At 38.9% G+C, this 27,716-nt stretch overlaps 1 protein-coding gene across 1 annotated transcript; it reads left to right on the forward strand.

Annotated features, from left to right (window-relative positions):
* The first annotated feature begins 103 nt into the window (after positions 1 to 103).
* Positions 104 to 27,411, forward strand: LOC107319258 (uncharacterized). The gene is made up of 13 exons (XM_085528636.1): positions 104 to 185; positions 276 to 793; positions 8,115 to 8,229; positions 10,972 to 11,307; positions 12,036 to 12,119; positions 13,855 to 13,961; positions 15,400 to 15,425; positions 21,797 to 21,835; positions 22,334 to 22,419; positions 25,054 to 25,389; positions 25,691 to 25,708; positions 26,375 to 26,481; positions 27,238 to 27,411. Exons 1-13 carry the CDS (start codon positions 143 to 145, stop codon positions 27,247 to 27,249), a joined length of 1,827 nt encoding a protein of 608 aa, XP_085384762.1. The 5' UTR covers positions 104 to 142; the 3' UTR covers positions 27,250 to 27,411.
* The last annotated feature ends 305 nt before the right edge of the window (positions 27,412 to 27,716 follow it).

Raw genomic sequence — 27,716 nt, forward strand, 5'->3', positions numbered from 1 at the left:
TACACAGGAAGAAGCTTGGTTTTCAGCACAGATCTGGCTGCTGTAGAGATCAATGCTATTGGCTTAAGGGAAATGCAAACAGACCTATATAAGTAAGTCCCTCACCACGGCATGCTCTCTGGCTTCTGAGGCAGCAGTGAGAATGCGGGCAGTTTGGTGCATGATCTTGTACTTCTTTGGAGCGAGTAAGCCATCAGCTGAGAATTCATGCCTGTTCTGCTGAGGGCAAAATGTAGTCTGCTTTTTGACTGTGTTTCTTTTGCTTTGTCTCACAGGAGCTGAGATAACTCAAACCTCAAGTCTGGTGCTGAAAGAAGATGAGAATGCTACTCTGAAATGCAGTCAAAATGATAATCACAGTTATATGTATTGGTATATGCAGCAGCCAGGGAAGGGCCTGCAATCAATCTATTATTCATACAGAACAAGTCAGATTTTTAAGGGTGATGTTCACACTGGATACGAGGCTAAGAGGTTAAGCCAAGAAGTCTTTCATTTAGATATCGTGTCTGTAAAGAAGAACCATTCAGCTGTCTATTTCTGTGCCTCCAGTCCGGACACAACAATTCAAAGTCACTTGCTTTCTGTACATAAACTCCTCCTCTCCAGTACCCTCCCTCAGAAGGGAGTAGCTCTCAGCAGAGGATACTGGAATGTAGGCCAGCTGGATCTTCATAGGGCAAAGGTTGCTGAGGAGCTGGACCAAGAGAGGTCAAGCAGGTTCCATTTAATTGCTGAATTCCTCTTTTCTGATCAGCTCTTTATCCTCTATCACTTCATAACAATCCTGACAGTTTGTTAATCAATCCAGAGATAGAATGATACTCACTGAGCGTGGACAGGCTGTATTGAACTCAAGAACTGAAAAGAATTAGGGCCTCAGAAGAACTGGGGTGGTGTGCTATAGTAGTATGCAACCTAATGTAAAATGATATTCCAGTAAAGTATAGATTTCTTTCTATTCTGAAATTGTTTACATAGTCCAGCTTTCTTCTGAATGAAGCATCAGTTTTACATGTGCTGCATCTGTTCCTTTTTGCCTCATACTTATGTCATTGCTACAGCCTGTTAAGCTGTAAGACAATCAGTGTCCATTCAGTTTACTCCTTCCACCCATGGATGAGCTGTGAGTACATTTCAGGCAACCCTGTGATGTTTCTTCTTGCACATTCTCAGTGTTCTCTTTGGTTTTATGTCTGACGAATTCATCGTTTGAAGACAAAAAAGCAGAAGGAGGAAAAAGCAGGATGTGAATGTAACTTTTTGTAATGTATGATTTCTTCCTGCTCATGTACTGTCGGCATCCTTTCCACAGCCATGTTCACACGCACAGCCTGCTTTTTTGCTGCCCTCAGTTCCACTCATGTGGACTCTCATGTGTCTGACTATAGAGGAATGTTTCGCCCACCAGTACTCACACTGTTTTGCCTTGACTAAGAGGTGACTTGAATAATGTGCATTCACCTATATATTGTCATTAGTCAGTGGCACGTGACCTAGCAGAGTGGAATAATTCTAATAGCATCAAACTGTAACACTATAGGAAGGGTGAATCTAGACTCCCCCTACTCCAGGCATTCGTGTGCTCACATACTGGCTCACACTATGACCTAGCAGTTCCATTGCAACATTTGACTCACTGGAGGCCTTAGGAAAGGCAGTAGATTCACTGGCTACTAATTTACAAGAGAAAGGGTGGGCTATAACCCCACAGAAGGTGCAAGAACCAAGCCTGTTGGTGAAATTCCGGGGTGCAATTTGGTCAGGAAAGACCCAATTACTATCCACAGCAATAACAAAGTTCAGATATTCTTGGTCCCTACTGTGCCAAGGCAGGTGCAAGGATTTGGGGGTATATTGGAATGCTGGCAGTCCTTTATACCCCACTAGCTGCTGAGGCCTTTATTCTGACACATAAAGAAAGGGCAAAAATAGGACAGAGGGAGAATGAAACAAGCAAGCAAAACTAGCTGTTAAACAGGTCCATGTGCTAGGCATATTTGATCCCACCCTTTCAGCTGGGGCCTATGGCAGTGCCAGAATTCCATTTGAACTCCACTTGGATTCAGGTCTCAGGTCTGGCGTGGAGCAGAAGAGAGATATAGTATGATCGAGAAGTAGTTATTGACTGTCCAGTCTGCGTTAGAGGCAATAGAGCCAATACCCCAAACAGCTAAAGTCATAGTTAAGATGACGCTGCCAGTTCATGGGTGGGTGACAGATCTGACCTAAGACAGGCATGACCCAAGCACAGACAGCAGCACAATGGGCTTCCTATCTCAGTTAGAGAAGTAGTCTGTCACCATTAGCAGAAGAGCTTCAGAAGATCTTAAGCACAGCAAAATATCACAGTGACATGCCAGAAAAGATGATGGTTGCTCCACCAGAGAAGAGTCCCATTCAGGAAGAGAAATATCCCATTCCTGAAGATGCATTGTATACACATGGGTCCAGCAAGGGTAACCCAAGCAAGCAGAGAGCAGTGGCGTAACATCCTTCCACTGAAACAATCTGGTTTGTAGAGGAGGATAGTCAGAGTAGCCAGTGGGCATAAATGCAAGTCATGTGGATGATTATAACTAAGTAATCTGGGGCAGAGGTATGTGGTTGGATATATGGAATGTGGTTAAACACAGGACCATACATGTCTACCATATTTCTAGCCACCAGACTCTACACTAAGGGGACCTTATTCATGTCCCAATAGCAAATGAGAACTACCCCTTTGGTACATGATACAGTTATGCAGCCCCAGATACTGGGCCAAAGGGTGTGGTAAAGGCAGATGCAATATGCCTCAGTGCAAGCTGAACTGTTGACCCAGGACAGGACCAAGGCCTGTGCCTTTCCCCAGAGGACAGACCTGCCCTTTCTGGTACTTCTGAAACACTTATACCACTCCCCGTGAATCTCCTTGAGTCCACATGATCACTGCAAGAAATAACATGGTATCGAGATGCTTCAGTGTCACTCTAGCAACCGGACATTATACATTACATTGGAATTAATACATTGGAAAAAGCATTACAACAAAGGTGTGGTGACAAAAAGACTAGCACACTGGAGAGGTGCTGTAAAGGAAGGGAAGAAGATTGCTCACCCCCATCAGAAGATTCTAGGTTTTCAGGGGAAAGTTTCACCAAGAAGGAACTGCCAGAAAAAAATCTTTCCCCTGTGGCAGTCAGCTGTAAAATGAGGTTTAAGAGAGATGCAGCCAGCACCCCTTCCAGTCATACAGGTGAACTGCCTTCACCTGTGCTCCCAGGGCTGACTGGATCCTTTCCCCAGGTGCTCAATCGGTGGTTCATATTTGATAAACAAAGACAACTTTTGGCATCCACTGTACCCTGGACTATGATTATGAAATGAAACAAGCAATATGTCTATGGTGACCCATCAAAGTTTCCCAGTATGCAAGCCACTATAGGAGGATAAGGGGGGAAAAAATATCCCTGTAATGCAAACCTGGTTAAAATTGGAGTGTTGGAACTGTTAGGTCACTGACTGAACCAGGGATTGAGCATCTGGTGAAAGGGTCTAGTCAGCCCTGGTAGCAAGGTGGAAGCAATTCACTTGTGTGACCAGAAGTGGGGGAGCTAGGTTCCACCTCTCCCTAACCTCATATAAGAGCAGACTGCTGCAAGGGCAAGATTTCTACTTGGAGATCACCTCCTTTGGTGTGTTTGGGGAGCTCTGATCCTTGGAGTGGACTAAGCAATTTCTTCTTTATTACTGAATTGTGACCTTTATTTTTCATGGGTGACCCTAAACTGGTTTAAAGCAGCTATATTTGCTATTGACTGTCTTTGAAGGATAGGTGCCTGCTCATTAGATAAAATGTTAGAAAATATCTGGAAAGTATAAAACAATAGAGAAAAGGTGGATGAAGAAAAACATAATGATAGTAAGACGCTAGTAATGGTCATAGTCCAAGAAATTAGTAAGGCTGGGGGTGGGTCTATTGCTTCCTGAGGGGAATAAGGTTTTAAGGTGAAGTGCAAAGGGACAGAATACCATTAGGAGAGGATCAGTGTGCTTACTGTAAACAGAAAAGTCTCTAGAAAAATGTATGTCTGCTATTAAGCTGCCAGGGCCTCTGGGAAATGCTGAGGCAGGATATTAGATTCAGACTAAAAACCTCCTGGCTTCTCTGAATCTTGCATTTTATTTGAGCTAGAAAAGAATCCAGGACTGATATAAGCAATGAGATCATTACTTTTCTGTAAAAAACCCTGCACTAATGCGATACTATTTTTAGAAAATATGGCCCTAAACATCTCTTGTTCACAAACTCTTACCTTTCCCTCTTGGCTGAAGTTTTACACATCTTGGTCCGTGAAACTTTCTATCAGACACATGGAAACTAAAAGAAGGGATGGACTTGCCTTCACTTTCTCTCTGTTGTTTTAAATTATAGCCTAAAAGACCAATATGGACTATATAGGAACTCTAAAGTGGGACAAGACTGCTGTCTGCTGGCTCTTCTTGGATATTACCTTGTAGTAGTGCCCATCTATGTGATATTAGCATCATGTAGAACTTCCCCTTAAAATTAATACAGAGGAATTGGTTTGCATACTTTTACATGAGAGACATCATGTTTCAGAGAGTCCGCTGCTGACAGTAATACCCATAAAGGGATTTAAGTAGGAAGGTTTTAGACTTGGAACAAATGCTTCTGACATAAGAGAAAGTCCTTACTCAGCGCAGGCAAGTAATATTCCACTAGTGTTACCATTTCAGCAGAAACAGAAAAAATCCTCGGTGTATTTTTTAAAATAATTCAATATAAACAAAAAAAAAAAAAGTGTTTGCAATCATTTTTAAAATTAGTGAGGTAAGCATACTGTTTTGCTGCTGTAGAAAAGAGGGTATTGCAGAGGCACCTATTTCCTGTCCAGTATTTGAAATGTCCTTCTGTAGATTTCTGTCTTGATCCTAAACGTTTCAGCTTACTCTGATGTTCTTATTCACATCCCTAGGGCCCTAACATCTCTTCCTAAGAATCTAAGAGAAAACGATTTGTGATTCTTACCAGGAGACCTACCTTCTTTCAGAGGATTATGTCTTCTGCTGACTGATTATCAAAATAGTTTCAAGTGAAGCCATTAGATAGCAACAGGAACTGCATGTGCTTTTACTATTTACTATAACAACTATTCACGTTGCTATACCTGGATAGTTTCTGTGAGAAGACAAGGCCTGGATGGGCTGAACATATGCCCTATCTAAATATTTTATGCAGCTTTATTTCATTGTATCACCTCAGTGTCTACCAGTCTGCACAGTCTCACACAGATCTTTCATTGTACCTGGGCAAACCAGGTATAGAGAAAGTTTCGTGTCTTCATTTAGTTACGCGTAAGAAAGAAATATGAAAGTACCTTATAACCTTCACTGGAAGTCCCCACCACCTTCAGCTTCCAAAATGAAGGCAAGCTCTTGCTCTTGGATGATTCTAGTGAAAAAGCTTTCTAGGCAACCTGCAGAGACTCTATTTCTGCTTCCTACAACAGGCAGCCAACTAGTTGCTCAGCATCCCACTTCCATCCCTTTCAGAGCAACTGGCAAGCACAGCAGAGATTGAAGAAGGCACTTACAATCAGGCAAGGCTACAAAGAGAAACACCAGTCTGTAGTAAGCAAATCACTTTCAATGTAAAACAGCTACAGAAGTCTTGGGTTCTGTTATTGTCCTGAGGCAGAGGAGTGGGAATGAAAGCACCATGACAACTGCCATGAAATTACATGGTGAAAAATAACTTCAAATAAAACTAGATAATCATAACAAAGAATCTTTTTTTTGTCTAAAGGAAGAACTGTTGGAACGATATATTAATGGATAATGTTACAACAGGAGATAATTGGACTATCACATAGACAGAGTAGTGGCAGAGGAAGGAAGTGGCCTGTGGTTTCCACAGTAAATTCTTATGGTGTCTGGATAATAAAATGAGAGAGTGGAGACAGGTGGAATTGTTTTTGTATGAGACTGTACCGTTGTGGGGACAGGGGGTAGCCACAATGGTGCATTTCCCAGGAGGTCTTTACAAAAACCTATATTTGCAAAAGCCACATGGGAGAGTGCATTAAGACAACTGGAGTACATTCTACAGCACTGTGCTTGTGTTCTGTTTTGGTTTCTCTTGACAGACATAGTATGTTTGAGCTTACCTTCATCGTCTGAGAGCTGCAAGCTTATCCTGTCTGGAAAACAAGCTAGTGGATTCTGGAATGACCTTGAAATAATTTTCTGCAAACCAGATTGACTGCAGATTCATCTAAATCTATCACAGTATGTGAAGCGAACAATATCTTTTGGATGCAGTAATGTTTGCTGTTATCCCCAAAATGGTTCTTTATTAATGAGATAGAAGAATCTGAAATGTAGCATACAACTTTCAGAAGCAATATATAAAGGGTTGTTAGAGCTTTTCTCTTGCAAGTAAGTCTCCAGCATCCACAGACTGACTCATGTCTTTGTCAAGGTGATGTTTTTCTTAGTTCCTTCTCTTTGATAGCACATTGCAGTTTTTCCTAGTGACAATAAAGGATTTGTCTGAGACCAGCCAACTGATTCTTTTGGACAGTCCTTGTGTGAATTACTTTCAAGCTATCAGAAAACTGAATGGAATCCTGTGAGATTATCAGATGGCTGATGGGGAAGAAAGATTATTTTGTCTTAATTTACTACCACAAAGAAGAAGCACCTAAGTGAAAAAGCGTGTGACTAAGACGACCACAAATCAACTTGATTCTTAAGTTTCATGTGTTAAAGAAATAAAACGTTCTCAGTGTTTGGAGTCTGCTGACAATATGGAAGCTGTAATTATGGAGTATTTATATTTCTAGACATTGACCCCCTTACACCACTTTGAGCAACTCCAAAAAAAAAGTGCAACTGTGCTTCCAGGTTATTATGGAGATACTGCTGAAAAGCTATCTGAATTACAGTTACATTTAGGAGAGGTCTCAAGAAGAAAATCAAGACTTTAAAAGCAAATGACTCTGGGTGTAAACTAAAATACATTAAATCAGATAACTGGGAAAGACATATGTCTGCTAGTTTTTAGTTAATAAAATAAAAGGAAAAGGTACTCAGCTTTATCACAAGCAGTACTAAGAGCTCTATGCAGCTGTTTAACAATCAGTCATTCTAGAAAACAGCTCTCCACAACATAGCAAGATTCTTTCTGTATAACATGTTTGTCAGGATGGTGCTAAAAATCTCTTTGGAATAAGTCATACTGTTTCAGAATAGATGATAAAAAGCTGATGAATATCACCAAAAGACTACTTTTAAAATAAAATAACTTCTGGAGAACATTTATTTCTGGGTCACCATTCTGGATTTGGACTCCTTCCAAATCCAGAAGAAAACAAATGTGTTTCTAAGAGTGATAAATCATAGAATGACTTGGCTTGGAAGGGACCTCAAGGATCATTGTTTCAACCCCCCTGCTTCAGGCAGCATTGCCCGTGATGGTGATCTCTTCTTCTCATTACTATTGTTCCTGGAATTAGAAGAACTGATGCCTTGTGCTTTTATACCAGGTCATTCACTTCAGAGAAAAAAGAATTTTCAAGTGATCCAGTTCTGTCTCCATAGGAAAAATGGAGGCCCTTAATTTGAGGTGATTGATTAATTAATTTTTTTTTTTTTAAATACAATGTGAATCTGAGGTGCTGATGAAAAGCAATGCACTGACCCATCATTGACTGCTGACACTACAAACCACCTTGTATGCTAAAAAAGCCAAAGCACTTATTTTACAAGAAAAGACTGTTCAGGATGTTGAAAGAAGATGGGGAAATAGGGAATTGAGTCTGTTCAGCTGAAAATGAGGAAAGAATATCTGCTGTCTTTGTATGAAGAATATGTTCTAATACTTCATGTTCTTAAGTGTCCTGTAAGCAATTGCTGAAAGCTGCACAAATTAATTCACCTATGCCTGAATAAGGGAGCTCTAGTAGAGGAATTCCTGGGACTTGTCTCACCAGGTTACATAGACAGATGCAATTATTGTTCCTTTACATACCTTTATTTCCTAGGAGACCATAAAATAATGTACTTTGAGTTTCACTGTCTACTGGTACCACATGAGGGAGGGTTAGTCCAGAAGCTTTGCTCAGAGAATGAACAGTAGCAGAGAGGTTTTAATGCAGCTGCAAAATAGTGTGAATTATGACAGACTGGTCTTTGGCACTGGGACAAAACTCACAGTAATAGGTAAGTCAAAAGTCAGATCTCTGTAGTATATGTGAGACTGTTTTAGGGGACAGCAGAATAATGATAATTTTTCCCCCATTCACAAGGATAGGACAGATGTTTTATAGGTTGTTTATTAGGAAAAAAAAACCAAACAAACAAAAAATAAGGAAGATGGATATGGAAGCATAGGGTTTGCAGGCACTGATTTTAAGATCCTTTTTAGCTTTGACTTGTGCTGCTCTGTCTTCCCTGACTGAAAGCTTCAAGGTCAGAGAAATGGAAAAAAGAACTCTGCTCCCATTGTCCAAGAAAACAGTTTCTTCTTTGGTCTGCATGTTTTGTGAGCTCTTTTGTCTTACTGTGTATCAATCAAAAGCAACATTTAGGAGGTATGACCATGCTCACTGTTCATATTCTTGTGGCTGCTGAATATGGCAAGGAAGGAGCATATTGCTGGTACTTTGCTTCTCTCACCATAGATGTTAAGCAGGCTGATTGAAGTTGCACTGGGACACTGGCTCCATTTAGCTTTCTTTTTTACTGTTTCTGATTTTTAAAACATCTATGTTCTCTTTCTCTCACTTTTCTGAGCAGGAAAAGTGCACTATTCTCCTCTATTCTTTCCATTTTTCTCCATTTACTTTTTCAGCCTTCTCCTCTCGCAGAAAAGAGTTTAACATTGACTACCTGATCTGTTGGGCATTTTGGAATCCCCAAGTAAAACTACTTTTTCCATCTGCCACTGCAAGCTCTGATAGCTAACTATAGAAATACATGCCGGAATGTATTCCTTTTAATATTCCCATCCTAAGGAACTTAGTGACTGACAAGGGCAAAACAAGGACTTTGTGGGTTATGAACTGATGGACAGTTTTGCTTTTTAACTGCACCAGTTATATTTGAAGTTGGGACTGTAATCAAAGTTATGCACAAGCTGCTGTGATTTTGCCCAAGTGCTTAATGTGAAGGACATTTGAAAATTTTCCTTGTGTTAATAATATATAGTATATACGTAGATGATTTTCAAATGAGAGAAGGGGTTAAAGATAACGAGAAATCACGAAAGCTACCATGAGAATGGAATGGAAGAACTGTGATGTTTTCTTTGAGATGAGGGCATACATGCATTTATGCATGTGAGTGGTTAAGTATTGCATCAGCAATTTATGACCAACATGGACGATCAGAACAGAATGGGCTGTTGACAACATTTTGTGATTGTCTCTATTCTTGCTTGCATCAGTCTCCTTATTCCATTTTATATGCGCTAATCCTCTGGCTATGTTTGGTTGGGTTTTTTCTATTCTTTTTACTTCAGTTCTTTCTGTAAGCCTTTTTCACAACTTTCCTCTTCATGTTTTGTTTGTTTGTTTTGTTTTTTAACCTCTCTCACTATTATCTTGTGTTTTCTTCATCTGTTTCCATGTCTTCACTCATAAGCCACCACACTGATGTTATGCTGGAGATACATTAAGAGCTAAAATAAACAACAAAGATACAGCCAGATGCTGGGAGAGAGCAGTAAAAGTAATCAACCTTAGTTTGTGTCAGCTGGAATGGAAGCAGAGGAGTTCAAATTTTTCTGGTGAATCGACTATGAAGACACGTTACTATTAATACCTCTTCTGAGATCTGTATGAGCTCATATATATTCACAGAGGGGACGAAGGTTCTTTGTGGAGTAAACACTGACAATCATGATTAAGGCTAACAGTTGAAAGAAAATACTGAGGCTTTATGGGATCAAGGTCTGTGCAAGATATAGAACTCTTTTTATTTATGTGTCCACTCTAGAAAAAAGGGAATGGTCATAAAAACCACCCACAATCTATAATGCCATCACATAGAAAAAGTAAAGTTTTATATTTGTCCATAATTCACTTCATGAATATGTGTGAATAGATGTGAAATATAAGATAAAAATATTAAAAGTTTGATTTTAGGGTTACTGCTTTGCAAGTAACATCTTACTGTAGCCTTTTTAGTTCCTTTTGGACTGTACATGTTGTATACACATAAGGACATGGATCATCTAGGACATGGAACATTTTTTATGTGTGAGTGTATAAAACTGTATTTTATTTTGTGAAGTCTGATATGAGGTTTTCTCATTCTGAGGATATTCTAAATAATAAATGACACAAAGCAATAATTCACAGTCTTAAAGTAGGATAGTAAGTTAAGAACTAAAGCTAAATTTGTCCCAGTCAGTTTTAGATTATGTACCTAAAATGTTAATTAATTCAAACAGTGAGAGTGAATAACTCTTTCCTTTCAGATCATATCATACCTTGGGCTACAAGTAAGGTATTACATGGAAGTATAGTTTTGAAAACCATAGCAATAAACCAAGCAATAACCATCATGTCTTACTATAATCCCAGGAATGTGCCATGGTCAGCTGAAGATTTATTATTATTATTATTATTATCTCCTAGTACAACATCACAAATACGGGCCTACTCAGTACTTTTCTGCCAGTTTGTTTGCTCAGCTTCCTATCAACTGTTCTGTTCAGATAGAAACATGAGGAATGCAAATAGTACTGCATTTGTGCTGCTAGAGTGTTAATATTACTGTGCACCTAATGTTTTTTGCACTTCCCTTGTTTATACCTGTATTACAGATAACTATCTGTCTACTAGGAATTTATTAACAGGCCAGCCACACAGCCCAAAAAATGCATGGTTACAAGGGATTGCTGGCTGAGAAGAGTAATGAAGGCTCTGGGCTATGTTACTTTCTACCTTACTGTTTCAGGGAAAAACGATGAAATCAGACCACCAGCTGTGGCCATCTTTTCACCATCAAAGCAAGAGATTCAACAGAAGAACAAGGCCACGCTGGTATGCCTGGCCTCTGGTTTCTACCCTGATAACCTCAATTTAGTCTGGAAGGTGAATGGTGTGAAGAGGACAGAAGGAGTGGGAACAGATGAGACTTCCACATCAAATGGGAGCACTTATGCATTGACCAGCAGACTGAGAATCTCAGCCCAAGAGTGGTTCAATCCTCTGAATCGTTTTGAGTGTATTGCCAATTTTTTTAAGAATAAAACACTGGAATCAATACACAAATTCATCTATGGTGATACTGGTGAGTGACAAACAAAAGAGTATCACTGTGATTTACATAGTGGAAATGCTAAGTTATGGCTTGAAACAGTGACTGAGCATGTGGTAGGAATGCAGGGCTAACCCACAGGTACTCAGTTGCATACAATACACTTGAGTGACTGGAAGGAGGGGAGCCAGGATCCACCCCATTCCATGACCTCGTTTAAGGGTTGGCAGTGGAGGTGAGGAAATCTCACTGGAGATCCCTGCCTACCTGAGGCCTCCCAAAGGTAAGCAAATGTTCTTTCTTTGTTTCTTTGTCTATGGCTGCTGCATTTGGGCTTGTCCTCATTTGCTGTAGTCAAAGACTTTGCCATCCTGCTATTATTGCCATGCTTTATATCACATTCCTACTGTTACTGTGTATGAGTTAGAAATGACTTGAAAGAAGTAAAAAAGGATATAGGCTATTTATTTCTATACAGCGGTTTGTTCATGACACAGATATATTTGTAATTATACGTGTATTTGTATATGTCTTCATATTCACAGCACCATGTATCTACAATATTATCTCTATATATAGATTTTCAGTGCTCTATTCAAATTTTCTTAGCGTAAGAGCATAGTGATATGTATAATAAAATATATATTAATGTAAAATAAAAAATACATAGTATAGTAAAATAAATACTGTAAACTGAAATGTCAAAAATATGTGTTCACATTAAAAAGAAATGTGACTTTATGTTCTTGTTTCTCTTTCAGGATGCATGCTTACTAAAGGTATGTGTGCCTTCTCACTTTCTCAAAGACATAAACATCTATATTTCAATTTCAGTTTTACTGATGGTAAGTGTAAGAGGTGAGAGATATACATGAAATTTCCTTCTACTAGAAGATTAACTTATCCTTTCAGGACTGAGTGACACCTCTGTTATTAAAAAACAAAAACTAAACATGGTGAGGGTTGGAGCTGCACTCTGTACAGCTCTTACCTACATTTACTTTTTGAAATAACAGAAGAAAATGTGGAACCTTTCTGTGCTGTCGCTTGCTCTTTCTCCTCCAGTCTTCAACATCGCCTTCTGTAGGAAAGCTTCTTGTTTGCCTTTTTTTTTAGCCGATTGTTCATCCATGAAAGAAAACAAAGTCATACTAGCCAAGTGATTATGACATTGAAATTGAAAATCATAGAATCATAGAGCGACCTGGGTTGAAAAGGATTTCAAAGCTCATCTAGTTTCAGCCTCCCTGCCATGTGCATGTTCACCAACCAGAAGATCAGGCTGCCCAGATCTTCATCCAGCCTGGCCTTGAATGCATCCAGGGATGGGGCATCCATAACCTCTGGACAACATGTTCCAGTGAATCACCACCCTCTGAGTGAAAAACTTACTCCTAATATCTAACCTAGATCTCCCATCTTAGTTTAAAACCATTCACCCATGTCCTGTCGCTATCCACCCATGAAAACAGTCATTCCCTCTCCTGTTTATATGCTCCCTTCAAGTACTGTAAAACCACAGTGAGGTCTCCCCAGAGTCCTCTCCAAGCTAAACATCTCTCATGGGAGAGATGTTCCAGCCCTCTGATCATTCTAAGATGATCAGAGACACCCTCCTCTGGATCTGTTCCAAGAGTTCAGTGTCATTCTTGTTCTGGGGGCCTCAGGCCTAGATGCAGTATTCCAAACTGGGCCTCACAAAGGCCTTTTTGGATCTCATTAAGTTCACCTGGGCCCACTTCTCCAGCCTGGCCAGATCCCTCTTGGTGGCTACCTTTCCCCCTACTGTATCAACCACATTGCTCAGCTTGGTGTCATCTGCAAAGCTGCTGAGGATGCACTCGATACCATCATCTGTGTCACTGATAAAGATATTGATGAGTGCCAGTCCCAAGACTGACTCTTGGGGGACACTACTTGTGACCAGCCTCTACCACAACACAGAACCATCAATTACATCCCTTTGGCTGTGACCATCCAAGCAATTCTTAATCCGTCAAATGGTCCATCTTTCAAATTCATGCCTCTCCAATTTATGTGGTGAGGAACCATGTCAAAGGCTTTGGAGAAGTCCAGGAAGATGACATCCATCACCATTTCCTCATCCACTGATGCTGCCATTCCATCATAGAAGACCACCAGATTGGTCAGGCAAGATCAGAAAGCTGTAAAAATAAAAGGCCAGATGCCATGTTATTCTGTGCTGTGTGAAACTTACCTGATACAACAGCATTCATTAACACTAACAAGTGAAAAATCTATATCTTGTAACTCAACTTAAATCAAGTTCCTAAGGGGGATTTACAAGACCAGCCTACATTTATTTTTATGAGGTGTGGTAACACAGAGGTTAAACATTCCCAATCAGAACATAGTTTCTTACCATAAAGCTAGTCTATGTCTTTTCTAGGATTGCTTTCTCTTTTTGTTCTTTGAATCATAATATTATTTCCCATTCTGTGCTATCTTAGATATCAGCAGAGCCACTCATTTGACTGTAATTTCAAGTATTTCTGGTACATTGTATCAAATCACTCCCAATGCTGATAATTTAATATGCAAATTACATTTGTTTTGCAGAGTCCTACTTGCGGTATGGGAATTCTATGAAACTCACTTACCTCATTCTGTGTGGCAAAGCCTTCCTCTATGCAATTTTGGTGTGCGCTCTGACATGGACAGCCAAGGTAGGCTGATGTGCCACTTTCAGGCTGGGCTTGTTCGCTAGTTTAAGTATTGGTGGATAAAACAAAATCTACTATCAGCTCAGGGTTTATGTTCCCTTTTTTCTTTACAGATTTGTTTGGGCTAGTTTAAAAAATATAAGCAGTAAGTTTTCTTTCACAGTTTTTCCAGACCTCAAACAAAATTCATGCTGTCCAGCAGAGAAATTCTTGCTGAAAACATATGGAAAAAGAGAAGGAATACTAAGCACAGCTTCTCCAGAAAGTAAAGAAAGGAAATGTCAGATACATCATGCTTTTTGTAATCACTGAAAAGGGAAATATGCCTTCTGCAAAAGTAGAAATCGAGGGTTTTGAGGAGATACATACAGTGAATGGGGTACATAAAATCATAGAATTACTCAGGTTGAAAAAGACCTGATCATCAAGTCCAACTGCAGCCTAACCATATTACCCTACCTCTAACAACCCTCTGCTAAATCATACCTCTGAGCACCACATCCAAATGGCTCTTCAACACATCAAGGGCCAGCAACTCAACCACCTCCCTGGGGAGCCTATTCCAGTGCTTAACTACCTTTTCTGTAAAGAAGTGTTTCCTAACATCCAACCTAAACTTACCTTGCCGCAACCTGAGGCCATTTCCCCTTGTCCTGTCACCTGTCACCAGTGAGAAGAGACCTGCCCCACTCTCACTGTAAGCACCTTTCAGATGAGAATTTTAAGTAGCTAGTAACAGACATAAAATACTTTTTATCTGTAATCATTTCAAATACCTGATAGATATTTCTGGTAAGAGTAGTGGAAGCTTCAGCACCAACTTCTTTTAAAAGTGGACTGGGAATTGTGTTGGAGAAGGGACATAATAGAGTTAAGAGTACGAGCGCAGCTCCAGTTATTTTCAAGACTTGTTTTTCCTCCTTTTTGAAGCCTATATGACAAAGTATATTACTGGGTCGTGATCAACTGTGAAATTATTATTATTATTTTGTAAAGCTATTAACTTTGTATGTAAGTAAATAATATGTATGGGTACTTTTGTAGCAAGGTATGTTCTTGCTACTAAGAAAGGATGAAGGCTTGGAGCTACAGCTTCACAGAATCACAGTGTCACGTAGTTGTAGTGGTTGAAAGGAACCTCTGGATATCAGCCTCCTGCTAAAGCATGTTCCCTACAGTAGGTTGCATAGGAAAGGGTCCAGGCAAGTCTTCTTCCTTTTATTTATATGGAACTTCTTATGTTCCAGTTTCTGTCCCTTGCCCCTTTTTTCTATTGCTGCATGACACTGAAAAGAGCCTGGTCTCATCAACTTGACTTACTTTTTTTTTTTTTTTTTTTTGCATGCTCTCAGGAAACACAACAGTACAGGCAGTTGTAAATTTGGACTATTATTTCACCATGCTCTTGCTTAATTGTTTATTCTGCTTTGTTTTCATTTAGGCTCGTGGCAAGCTATATAAAGAATAAGCGGATCATCTTATCCATTGCATCAACAGGAAAACAGCAAATTCTACTTTTTTCTTTTCTGTAGAAAAGAGTCCAAGCTTCTTAATATCCTCTTTCTTCATGTTTCTCTGTTCTCTGCTGTTCTTTCTGCTTTGCTTTAATCACTGCCAGATTTCCCATGGACATACAAGGTAATCTCTGTTGTAGCTTTTAAACACCTTCTTGCCACGCAGAGGTGTCAGCTCCTTAAATTAGGAATAAAATTCAAGTTTCACCACATTCAAGAAGCCTGAGTGTTTTTTCCAAACTTGATATTTTGTTGCAATATCATTCTACACTATAGTTTCCAGTGACAATTAAGTATTATAAAGTATTCACACTGAAATACATTCAATGTCAATACTGAGAGGAACAGCCTATCTGTGATGTGAATATTAGAAGGCTCATCCACTGTGATATCTGTGAGTAAATAAAGAGGGGTTCCAAGCTTCAGAAGCTTGTGTATCTCACTGTCAGTGACTGGGAGAGTGAGGATCCAGGAACAGCTACCAAGCAGACTATGTCTGAGGTCAGTTTGCTGGGAGACTGATAGTGCATACGTGTGGGTCCCTGTGTGTTTGTGTTTGCTGGGGGGGTGGTTGGGTGATTGGGGAGGGTTGAACAGAACTGAAATTTTATATCTGTGAAAGGGATGGAGGGTCTGGTCCAGGAAGCAGAATGAGGCTGTAGTCTTCAGGGTTTCATATCTCCTACTACAAGCATGTGAGAAGACCAAAAGTTTAGGGCCAGCTCCTGAATAGCCTGAGTGTCTAAGGTCAGCTACTGGAGGGATTCACATTGTCTATAGTTTCTGTTAACAGACTTTTATCCTGATCAGCCAGAGGAGAAAAGGGTGATGCAGCTGTTCATGTTTGTGCTTGCATGGTGCTAAGTTTTTCTCCTTGTGTTAATTTGCATGACTGGCTGCTGTGGCAGGCAGATAAGCACCAAATAAGTGTTTGCTCACTCCTCCCAGCAGTGAGAGTGGGAGAGAGAATTGGAGAAAAAATAAAATTCATATGCTGAAGTAAAGATTGTTTGATATGACAAAAAAGCCCCAATACCAACACCTGAAGAAAACCACTCATGGCTGCTTGCCAGCTGGCTTTAACTGTTCATTGCAGCTCTCTGGGCCCAATAATCTGGCTGGTTCTTCACTCAGCTAAGAGTGTACCTGTCCAAGAAAGGAGCTGTCAGTTTCCCCAGGAGAATACAGTGGGAGACTTTTAGTTAAAATTTTAAGGAAAACACCTTCCTTCTTGGTAATTTATTGCAATAGCTCAGCACCTTCGTTTTTGAGTAGACCTTGAGTAATACCTTATTTCAGTCCAGTGATAATTAGCTCCCAAGCATTAATTCATGTTAATCTCTTTCCAGACAGATTGCTGTGCTCCTACACCATGAAAAAACCTCTCACATCTTATTTTTATTTACTTCATTCTATTGCTTGGTTTTGTATCAAGTGTTTGCACAAATCATTCCTACTAAAGATCGTGTTTGAAGCTCATTCTGAGCCACTTCTCTGCGAAACATCTGAAGACTCCTGAGAAATTTAATTCCCTGCTGAAGCCCCTCATCACTCTGTAGCTTTGGCTTCCATGTCTTACTACTAGGCATTATTAGCTGTCTGAGAAACTGACACGGAACCACAAGGGCTAGTTGGGAAAGGAAGCCGGGAACCAAGGGTGACCATAACTCAGGCAGTATTTTCACTTTAGAGGACATGATCTCACAGCACCTGCACACACCAGGTAGAGTTCCAAGAAAGGCAAACAGTGAATCAGATCATGAATAAATTCAGGATATCGAGTCAAGAGCAAAAGAGGACGGGAATAGTATAGGCAGTAGTTCAGAGACAGGACTGGAAAGAAGGATATAATGTGGATTCACAGAATCACAAAATGATCGAGGTTGGAAGAAATCTCCAGAGACCAGTTAGTTCAACTCCCCTGCTCAAGCAGGGTCAAGGATCAGCATAGCTCACACAAGAATTTAAGGCCTAGGTCTAATCTTAAATGGATATCCTGGTCTCATGTACAAAGGTTGGAGGCTGAGGTTCAAAGTTAAAGTGATCAGGTACACTGCACCTATTGGCACACTCAGACTCAATCAGAAAGCATCAGTGTGAAGCTTGCCTAAAATTACCACTCAGATAAAATGTGACTTTGTCTACATTTCTCCTGCTCTTAGAGGAATGTAGGTGGTTCATACAGAGAACCAAAATACAGATCGGAGTTATGGATAAGATTTTCAGGCTGCATCCACCAAAACTGTTAAAAAGTTTTCAGCCTAGTTACATATAATAGTGGCAAGCTGGAAAGTAATAGCAACCTAGGTAAAAAAATGTGAATTGGCTTCAGATATGGATAAAATCAAAGAGGTCAATCTAGTGAGGCATGAGTAAGGAGGCCAGTGTTGACTTAGGCCAGCCATCTAAGCCAGAAAACAGTGAACAGCTGAGACAAGAGTTCCTTCAGGTAAACACATTAATGAATATCCAACAATATAACAACATAACAACTGATCCTGATTTGTGCGTTGTAAGCCAGGTGACTTCAAAGGACATAGAAACACCAAAGAGCGAATGCCCTGTTTACCCAAGTCCAGGTTGCTGTCCACAATTTGTACTGGAGAGTCTGACTTCTGTTTGCTGCACAGAGTATATATGTATGTGCATGTCAGAAACCTTAGGATAAAAGCTTCTGGCCAGCTGTCATAGCCATTTTAATACACTGGTAAATTTATTTCAGATACTATGTCATTTGATGGTGTTTTCTTCTTGTGATTACCTTATCCCTAAATTACCCCATGACAGCAATTGTAATCATCTTGTGCATAGTGCACCTGTGCTGTTACTGGTATTTAGCATCTGTTTGGTATGCTCATACACATGTGTTTTCTAGTTTTCAGTCTGTCACAGCATTCTTCCTGCTTCTTACCAGATACATATACAAGATTGGATTGCTTAGTGGTATTGAGTTGGAAGAGACAAATAGCACAGTACAATTCAGAATGCAGGGAAATAGAAGCACCTCAGTCCCAACTGCTGTCTTTGAAACACTGTCACCCAGTCAAGACCATTTATTTTCCATAGCACAGTCAGTATAAGCACAGACTTTTAAGTATTTTCTAAAATTTTTCCTCAATCTCTCAATGGAGACATGAAGGAAGCATCATGTTCAGTCATCATAAGAACACAGGCAGAAAAGTCTGTTGCATTTTTTTGAAAGCTTTTACAGAAACACTCTTCAAAAAGAGTAAACTGGTGCTCCTGAGGAGTACAGTCAGCCAGAATGGATGGACAAAAGATAGAGAACACTCTCCTCTAGGTACCCAGAAGTCACCAATATGAATATCTTTTGATCCCATAATGAAATCCTGTCAGTGTTCTTATTTTTCTTCACATGGGAAGATTTGTAGTCTAGACTTCACTGCAACCTGTGTAAGTAGAAGAAACATTTTGCTTATTCCATCATTGATCTATAGATATTTCCACCATGAGAGTACACCATTCATACAGAAATTAGCAGGTTTTCAATCATTAGTTAATGGCCACATGGGAACCATACTTCTTCAAGCAGTATCTATCTGCTCTCACACACAGCCCTTTAAGATTCTGTCTGGCTGAGGCTTGAGGAAGGATGAATACAATATTATCACAAGAAAAACAAAACAAAGCAGTTTTGACAGGTTTACAACACTGTTCTTGCTGGGAAAAAAAAGCACTAAGGTAAGTAACTTCTAGGAAGAGAGCTACAAGAATGCCTACTGCATCTAATCTCTACTCCCACATTATTCTTTTGAAAATATATCCAACAGTATACTCATTTGGATGTAATATGGACTGGTTTCTAGCAGAGTTTGGTGCTGGGACCCTAGAAGCAGTACCAGATGAGGAAAAGAAACCTGTACTTTTAACAAATATGTGTGGTGGTTTTTTGTTGTTATTTTGTTTTGTTTTTGTAAAAAGGCATTAAATGGCTGTATGAAAATTAGGCAGGAGGGAAGTTGAGGGAAATAAGTGCAGGGCAGGTGGATGGGTGAGTTCCAGAAATTCAACTCTTCATTAGCAAAGCTTAGTGATGGCAGAAAGAGGAGAGATTCACTGAAGAAAAAATGTTGTGTTTTCTTTGTTATTTTTGTTTTACAAAAGATGCCTCAGATTGAATTCTGAAAGTAATGCTGAGAAGCAGGATACAGAAATGAAAAGAGTGCCCTCCTACATAGACTGGGTTTGCTGGGTACAGAACCTCCTGAAGTAATATTTCATATATTCCTGCCAAAAGTACTTTTTTTTTCTTTTCCTAATACAGATGAGAGCAGAAAGGTCCCTCCTGTGTGTGATCTAGTGCAAGATATGATATATCCTGATACCACAGAGGTTTTGTGTGCTCTTGATAGTGGCAAACAATTCTGGTACTTCTTCAAAATACTGTGCAAACTCACCACTGAGCTTTGGACAGGGCACTCGTCTGACAGTGGTTGGTAAGTCTCCTTTGTATGCTTCTTTATTACACTAGGATAAAATTTACTCATTTATTTTCCTGCTTTGTGCTCCTCAAAATATTTTACTTTGAAACAGATAGGAATATCATACTGAAGAAGTTTAGTTGGTGCTCTGATTACAGCCATTACTTATGTAGTCTCACGGCTGTTTGAATCAAAAGGGTGAATTTTCTCCCAAGAAACCGCTTTTCACAAGAATGCCTATATGGGTCAAAGTTACAAGGTATGAACAAAAGGAAACCTTTTTGACATCACCTACTAAGCCATTTACCGATTCGCAATAATTTACATAAAGTCTTAGCATTTTTGGACCACTTAGGAAGGAAACTTGATTTCTCTTTAACACAAACTCAGTCTACGAAAAGCATCACAGTAATTTGAACTTCAGCTTATAGTATTTTAGAAACAAGTGTTTGCAATAAATTTTAACTGTACTCAAACAGTGCCCTTAAAGTTTAGAGCAGATATCAAGTGGACTGTTACAAATAAGGAAATGCCATTTACAATGTATGTTTGAAATTAAAGAAAGACAGAACGACTACCTAGAAGAATTCTGTCTTTCAGCTGTCTTTGTTTAAACCACTATTTCCTACTTCAGTCAAACACATTTAAGTTATTCTGTGTACAGTGGATGGGTGGATCAATCTTACAGCTATAGCTACTATTTTCAGAACTTTTTTTTTTTTTTTTTTTTTTTTGCTGTATTTGCACTTATAATTGTACAAGATGAGTGAGAAAGCCCATAGAAGAAAGAACAAGATGAAGAGAATTTATTGAGTTATTCTGATTCTTGAAGTAAGACTCACTAACTGGAGATAAAGGCACTAAAGATTAGTGATCTCCTGTGATCAAATTGCATAGATGCCAGAGTTTATGAAGTCTTCTCTATCCTGGGCTATTCAAACTCTTACATTGTTACAACACATGGTACACAGTGTCTTCTTATGGTTTCCCACTCCACTTCAGAAGGCAGACCTCAAGGACTACGAAGAGTGATTAAGTGGAGACTGACAGCAAAACTGAGTGTGTCTGCCAGTTCCTTTCCACCCTACTTGACGAAGGCTTTTGTTAACACATGCCATAGGTACTAATCTTTCTGTGGGTGCTAGCTTTTGCACATTCAAAGAATCATCTTCCAAGAAACAAATTCTTTCTGGTGGCTCTTATGAGACTTTATATTGAAAATTACATGTGGCTTTTAGTTAATCCTCACCTAAAATATTGAAGCTCAGTGTTTTCATAAGTCTCTTGTTTAAAAACAGTTTTTTGTATATTGATGGAGAGAAGGGTTCTTTAAATAAAAAATGCTTTTGTTGTTATGCTTGAAAGAAAGAGGAGAAAATGTACTACAGGGCTACAAGGAAAGGATAGACAGAATCTTCCTGATGGTCTGAATATTTCAATGCTGAACTATCATGCTGCATCTCCTGTGGCTAATATTAAAAAATGGAGTCAGAATGGTGAGACAGGATCAAAGAGGGAAAGAAAGTGTCTCTGAAAGGTGGATGGATCTTACACTATATAACTTTATTCCTAAAAAGTGTGAGGATATATCAATGTCAAAGTGCAGTAGTAGACAATAGAGTGTGTTATTAGTGACAGATAAATGAATAGTCATTTTTATCCTTTCATCCAAATCATCATTAGAACAAAATGCAGAATATTTAATGATAAAGTACCATATAGATAGTTGATAGACATTCTTTTCAATACTTCTTTTGGTACAACTGTACAAAAATAAATAAATAAATAGATAAATAAATCAAATGTGGAGTTTTAACCTGTTGATCACTGAACAGGAGTGAGCAGTTTTGATATTGCACTGTGAGGCTGTGTTCTGTTAATATCCAGTATTTTGGAGATGGAACAAAAGTAACAGTTCTGGGTAAGTAGAAATCATGAGAAGTGCATATTTTGTTATGCAAGGAAAAAAGTTCTAGGGCTGTAATAATGATAAGCAAGGAGGGAATTTGGTAGATTCAGATGAAGGATCAGAATGTCTATTATTTATGCTCTATAGTTAGCACAGACTAGAATGGAATATAAAAATTCCATTCGTATGGAATCCCAACAGAATGCAGTATAAAAGTAATTCCAACTCTTTCTGGAATGCAGAAATATGGATATGATATAAGGATATTTGTTGAAAATGGCTATATTTATCAAGCTTACAAAAAATATAAACATTATGCTCACATACAAACTTACAGAGTGGTTTTAATGGACCTTGATTAGAGTGCATGAGAGAGAGATTTGAGGGTGGACATTTTGAAGTGTAAGTTCTGGAATAGTTTGCAGTTAAGAGTTTTATGTAAGAAAGAAAGAAATATATCAGACAGTTCCTTTAAGATTCTGAAATAAAAAGTAAAGGAATTTTTGGTAGGAATTGGCAAAATCTGGTGATCCTCACTTGGATTCTCTTGGAGAACACAGAAAGAAAAGAGACAGGCAACACAACATGTTTAATAGGTAAGAAGAGGGGAAAGTTGGTGCCAAAGAAAGTGCGTGTGTGCATGAGAGAATGAACCTACCGTGCTCTGGCTCTTCTGAAAGCACACTAAGTAAACCAGTTAAAAGATATAAGTAGTGCGCTAACTTGAACAAGTTTGAGAGAAAGTGACTTGCATGTCCACCTCCAGGAAAACTGGGAAAATGCAGTTTTTCTCAAATTAGGCATTCCAGCACTGACCCTGGTCTGTACCTTTGGATCCAGAGAGGAAAAACAAGAATCCAAACATTAAAATGCTAATTTCATTGAAATGAATGATTAATCTTCAACAAATTTCACCATATTCAATATTTCACTTCTTAGTTTCAATCAGAAATCTCTTTGCACTACTTGTTTGCGTAGTCTGGCTGTCCATCTGCTGTCTGACTATTAAGATTACATAAGATACATTATCAGACAGACGGAGAAAGAGGAAAAAAGGAGAAGGAAATGGTCAAATTAATCTGAGAAAGAAAATAATGAACAATTAAAAATGCCGACAAGAGAGATAATTCTGTAATGTCATCCACAAGGGCATAAGAAATGTTAAATGTGGATTAAACAAGATATGCCACAAAAAAATTCTTTAGCAGGGGAAATTTTACACACTTGTACACACAAAACCACAGCGTTAAAGTATTTACAGTTTCAGATATATGCAAATAGACATAGGGTCTACAATTTAACCCTGTTTTTTTCTGATCTCCATTCTTTTCCATACTGACATCAATTTATGCAAGCAAAAGTAAGTGAAAGTTTTAATAGAAAAGATGAAGCTGACAAGTCCTATGACATGGGAATGAGAAGTATACTTGAAAGTCCCACTGACTTTTCTCCATGATATTATGAAATTCACAATTTTTCTGTGGCACCAAGTTAAGACACCAAGGATATAATTCATTTCTTTATTTCCAGGATTAATGGAAGTGAAATCTCCATTGCAAATCAAGCCTTCACAATTTAAATCCATATTTTACTCAATAGGTGGTAAAGGAAGATTTATTCGTAGAATCATAGGATGCCTTGAGTTGGAAGGGACCTAAAGGATCATCAGGTTCCAACCTCCCTGCTGCAGGCAGGGTTGTCAACTGCTAGATCAAGTACTAGATCAGGTTGCCCAAGGCATGATTCAATCTAGTCTTGAATGCCTCCAGGGACAGGGCATCCACAGCCATTCTGGACAACCTGTTCCAGTACCTCACCACCCTATCTGTAAAAAACTTTCCCCTGATATCTAATATAAATCTTCCCTCCTTTCATTTAAAACCACTCTCCCTTGACCTATCACTATCTACCTGCATAAAAAGTTGTTTTCCCTTCGGTTTATATTCTCCCTTTAAATATTTGAAGGCCTTAATGAGATCTTGCCACAGCCTTCTCTTCTCCAGGCTGAACAAGCCCAGATCCCTCAGCCTCTCTTCATAGGAAAGGTACTCAAGCCCTTCGATCATCACTGTGGTCCCACTATGGATCCCAATGTCTTTCCTGAATTGGGGATCCCGGACCTGAATGCAGTACTCTAGATGGGGCCTCATGAAGTGGAGAGGGATGAGTGAGGAAGAGTAACCTCCCTTGCTCTGCTGGCCACTTGTCTTTTGAGGCATCTAAGGATACTGTTGGCCTTCCAGGCTGCAAATGTGCACTACTGGCTAATGACAAGTTTTTAATCTACCAGTACTTCTAAGTCCTTTTCAGGAGGGCTACTTTCAGAGAATTCTCCTCTCTGTATGTATATAGATCTGTGATTACCCAGACCCAAGTGCAAAACTTTGCTTTGTTGAACCTCATTATGTTCATATGGGCCCACAACTTGAGTTTCTCAGGGTTTCTCTGAATGGCTTCTTTTCCTTTTGCTGTCTCAACTGCACCACTCAGCTTGGTGTCATCAGCAGACTTGCTGAGGGTGCACTTGATCCCATCATCTATGTCATCGATAAAAATGAGTACCAGTCCCAAGACAGACCCCTTGAGGACACTGCTTGTCACCAGCCCCCACCTGGACATAGACCCATTGACCACAACCTTAAGTCTGACTTTCCAAACAATTTCTTACCCATCAAACAGTCCACTCTTCAAATATGTATCCCTACATTCTTTACTATTATTTTATTTTACTTTTTTTTTTTTTTTTTTTAAATATTACTACATCTTGTCATTTCCCTCTACATACCACATTCACTCATGGATCTTCTGAGAAATTGTAGTATAAAAATATATAGATTATAGGTTTGTAGGATTCAATTTATTTGCTTGATTGTTTCTTTTTGTTTTTAAAACTGTAGGACAAGGATGGCTTACAGTGAAACAGGGCAAGCCATTTCAGATAAGTCTTCACTCAGAATCCAAGGAAAAGAGCATACAGATACATAAAGACTCAATAGAGGGTGAAATCAGGGAATCAGTTTGTTTCATACTTATTTTCTAGCTTAACACAAAAGACCAGATAATTAAATTTGTGGTTTTGTTGTTGTTGTTGGGGTTTTTTTGTGTGTCATTTAGTAGCCTAGCTTTATTAACTTTGGCTATCTAGACTGTATCCAGAAAAAAAAGTGTTATACATGTTTGTTTGTTAAATCGTTAATGGAGGATCTGGGCAACACTACTTTTCATTTCAGGGAAGAACGATGAAATCATACCACCATCTGTGGCCATCTTTTCACCATCAAAGCAAGAGATTCAACAGAAGAACAAGGCCACACTGGTATGCCTGGCCTCTGGTTTCTACCCTGATAACCTCAATTTAGTCTGGAAGGTGAATGGTGTGAAGAGGACAGAAGGAGTGGGAACAGATGAGACTTCCACATCAAATGGGAGCACTTATGCATTGACCAGCAGACTGAGAATCTCAGCCCAAGAGTGGTTCAATCCTCTGAATCGTTTTGAGTGTATTGCCAATTTTTTTAAGAATAAAACACTGGAATCAATACACAAATTCATCTATGGTGATACTGGTGAGTAAGAAGTATGTGGAGCTCATCCTCTGTAGGCTCCTTTCTCCAGGACAATTAGTCCTCATTGCAAGTATGTTTTTTGGAAATCTAGTACATTTAACTAGACCTGTCAGTAAATGGAAAACCGAGAGCAATCAAAAGAATCTGATTATGTTTTTCTCCAAATTGACTAAAAGCTGTATCATTGTAATTCCCCCACACACCCTGTATTTTACAAGCAATTGAATAAACACAAGGAAAGATGTTCTGTTTAATATCTGAACTTAATTAATAATTCATGTTTCCTTCTTTCTGTGTTTAGGCTGTGATATCTTCAGAGGTAAGTTAAGTCACTGATTCTTATCCCTTCTTTACAATTAATCTGTTCATTTATGCAAAAAAGTGCTCACTGAAAGATGTGTCTTATATACAGGTGTCTCAATGAATAATGTGTTTCTTTTTCCTGTCAGACACTTCCATTTATACCCATATACACAGATGCAGGTACATGTATATATATATACATCCATGTTCTTATGTACGAGTGTATGAATATTCAACTTTCGTCTGCTCTCATGAAACCTTCCATGAGACAGAAAGCCAAAACTGAACATTTTAGTATAAAGATATCACTGAGAGCAACACAGTTATATATACCATGAAGATAAATGCTGGTTTTCTAGTGAGAAGTCAGGTCAGTGACTTAACTAAGTCATTCTGCAGCATGTTGTCTCCTTTGATACCCTCCAGAATTAGAATAAATTATATTCCCATGTGAAAGACTCAAATCCAATTTCATATGATGTCCCCCTAATTCTCTTTATTCAGACAATTTCTTAATTAGTTCCACCACCGTGGATGCAATAAATAAATATTGAATATAATGAATTAAAAATTGTGCAAATATTCTGAACCAGAAGTTTATAGATTGGAAAAATAATAACCTTGCCCAGGAATTTTCCTCAATAAATGTTTGGTATTTATTTTTATTTTTCTCCCATTTCAGAAAACTATCAGAGAACTGCTACAGCTGGGAAGTTTGTATACATGATGCTCATTTTCAAGAGCGCTTTGTATGGGATATTTGTGTTGGGGATGATGCTTTGGTACAAGGTGAGAATCAAAGTTCTTCCACTCTGTACATATTTATCTTAAGTCATTCTAACTGTACTTGAGAAAGCTTTGGACAAAACAAGGTCTTACAGTTTATGTAAATCTATCTCTTCTAAATGAAATTGAGTATCTCATCAATTTTAGGAGAACAAGCTAGCAAGTATGAAAGGAAGGGCTTTGGGAAGAAAAAAAAGGACCTCTTTAAAAAAAGAGGTTTTAAAAAAAAAAACAAAACTCTTTAAAGATCTCTCCTCTCCTCTCCTCTCCTCTCCTCTCCTCTCCTCTCCTCTCCTCTCCTCTCCTCTCCTCTCCTCTCCTCTCCTCTCCTCTCCTCTCCTCTCCTCTCCTCTCCTCTCCTCTCCTCTCCTCTCCTCTCCTCTCCTCTCCTCTCCTCTCCTCTCCTCTCCTCTCCTCTCCTCTCCTCTCCCCTTCCCTCTCATCATAAACACAGATGAAATAATCATCTTCCACCTAGATACATTATGAATTCTAAATGATTTTGAAAAAAAATATTTTTTGTTGCAAATAAAATAGTCTACTTCTTCCATCTGTAACAAGAATTGAAACATTAGTAGACTGACCTATGGAAAATTTATTTATGTTCTTCCTTTCTCTCTCTAAGATTCACTTACATACCAATCATTGCTTGTATTTTGTATTTCAGTAATCCTTGGTGGCTCAACTTTAATCTCTCGTTCTTTTCCTCCTTTTTTTTTTTTTCTTTTTCCTTTTTTTTTTTTTTCCCCTCTTTCCCAGAAAGTGTACTAAATATGCTTTGCCTTGAAGAGGAAACATTATGCAAGTGGAAAGCTTCAGATCTTCAAACACAAGTTTTGATTTGCTTTAGGAAACAGTAAACAAACTACATGGCAATTTCCACCTATTTTTTCTTGCTTTCAGAATTATCTTTTGATAAAAGTCTATCCTTAATAAGGTTCTCCGTATTTTCCTTTAAAAGTTATGATAGCACAACAGAAATGTTTGGTTTCTGCTGTTCTCTAAGAACAGAATGGGTACAATTGGCTCTATAATCTGTGATGTAGAAAAGATGTATATCTGTGCTTATAGAGATGAAAACTTGGTACTCCAACCCAGGTCCTTATGACACATTTTTAAATGCATATGGCATTATAGAAGGAAAAGGAGATCTTCATATCCTCATTATGTGAAGGGAGAGGGGGAGGATGCAGGGAGGAAAAAGAGAAGGCAGAGGGGGAGGGAGGGAGGGAGGGAGA

Source organism: Coturnix japonica, chromosome 1 (assembly GCF_054131305.1).
Source record: "Coturnix japonica strain WE chromosome 1, WE-NBRP24, whole genome shotgun sequence".
NCBI classification, from domain to species: domain Eukaryota; kingdom Metazoa; phylum Chordata; class Aves; order Galliformes; family Phasianidae; genus Coturnix; species Coturnix japonica.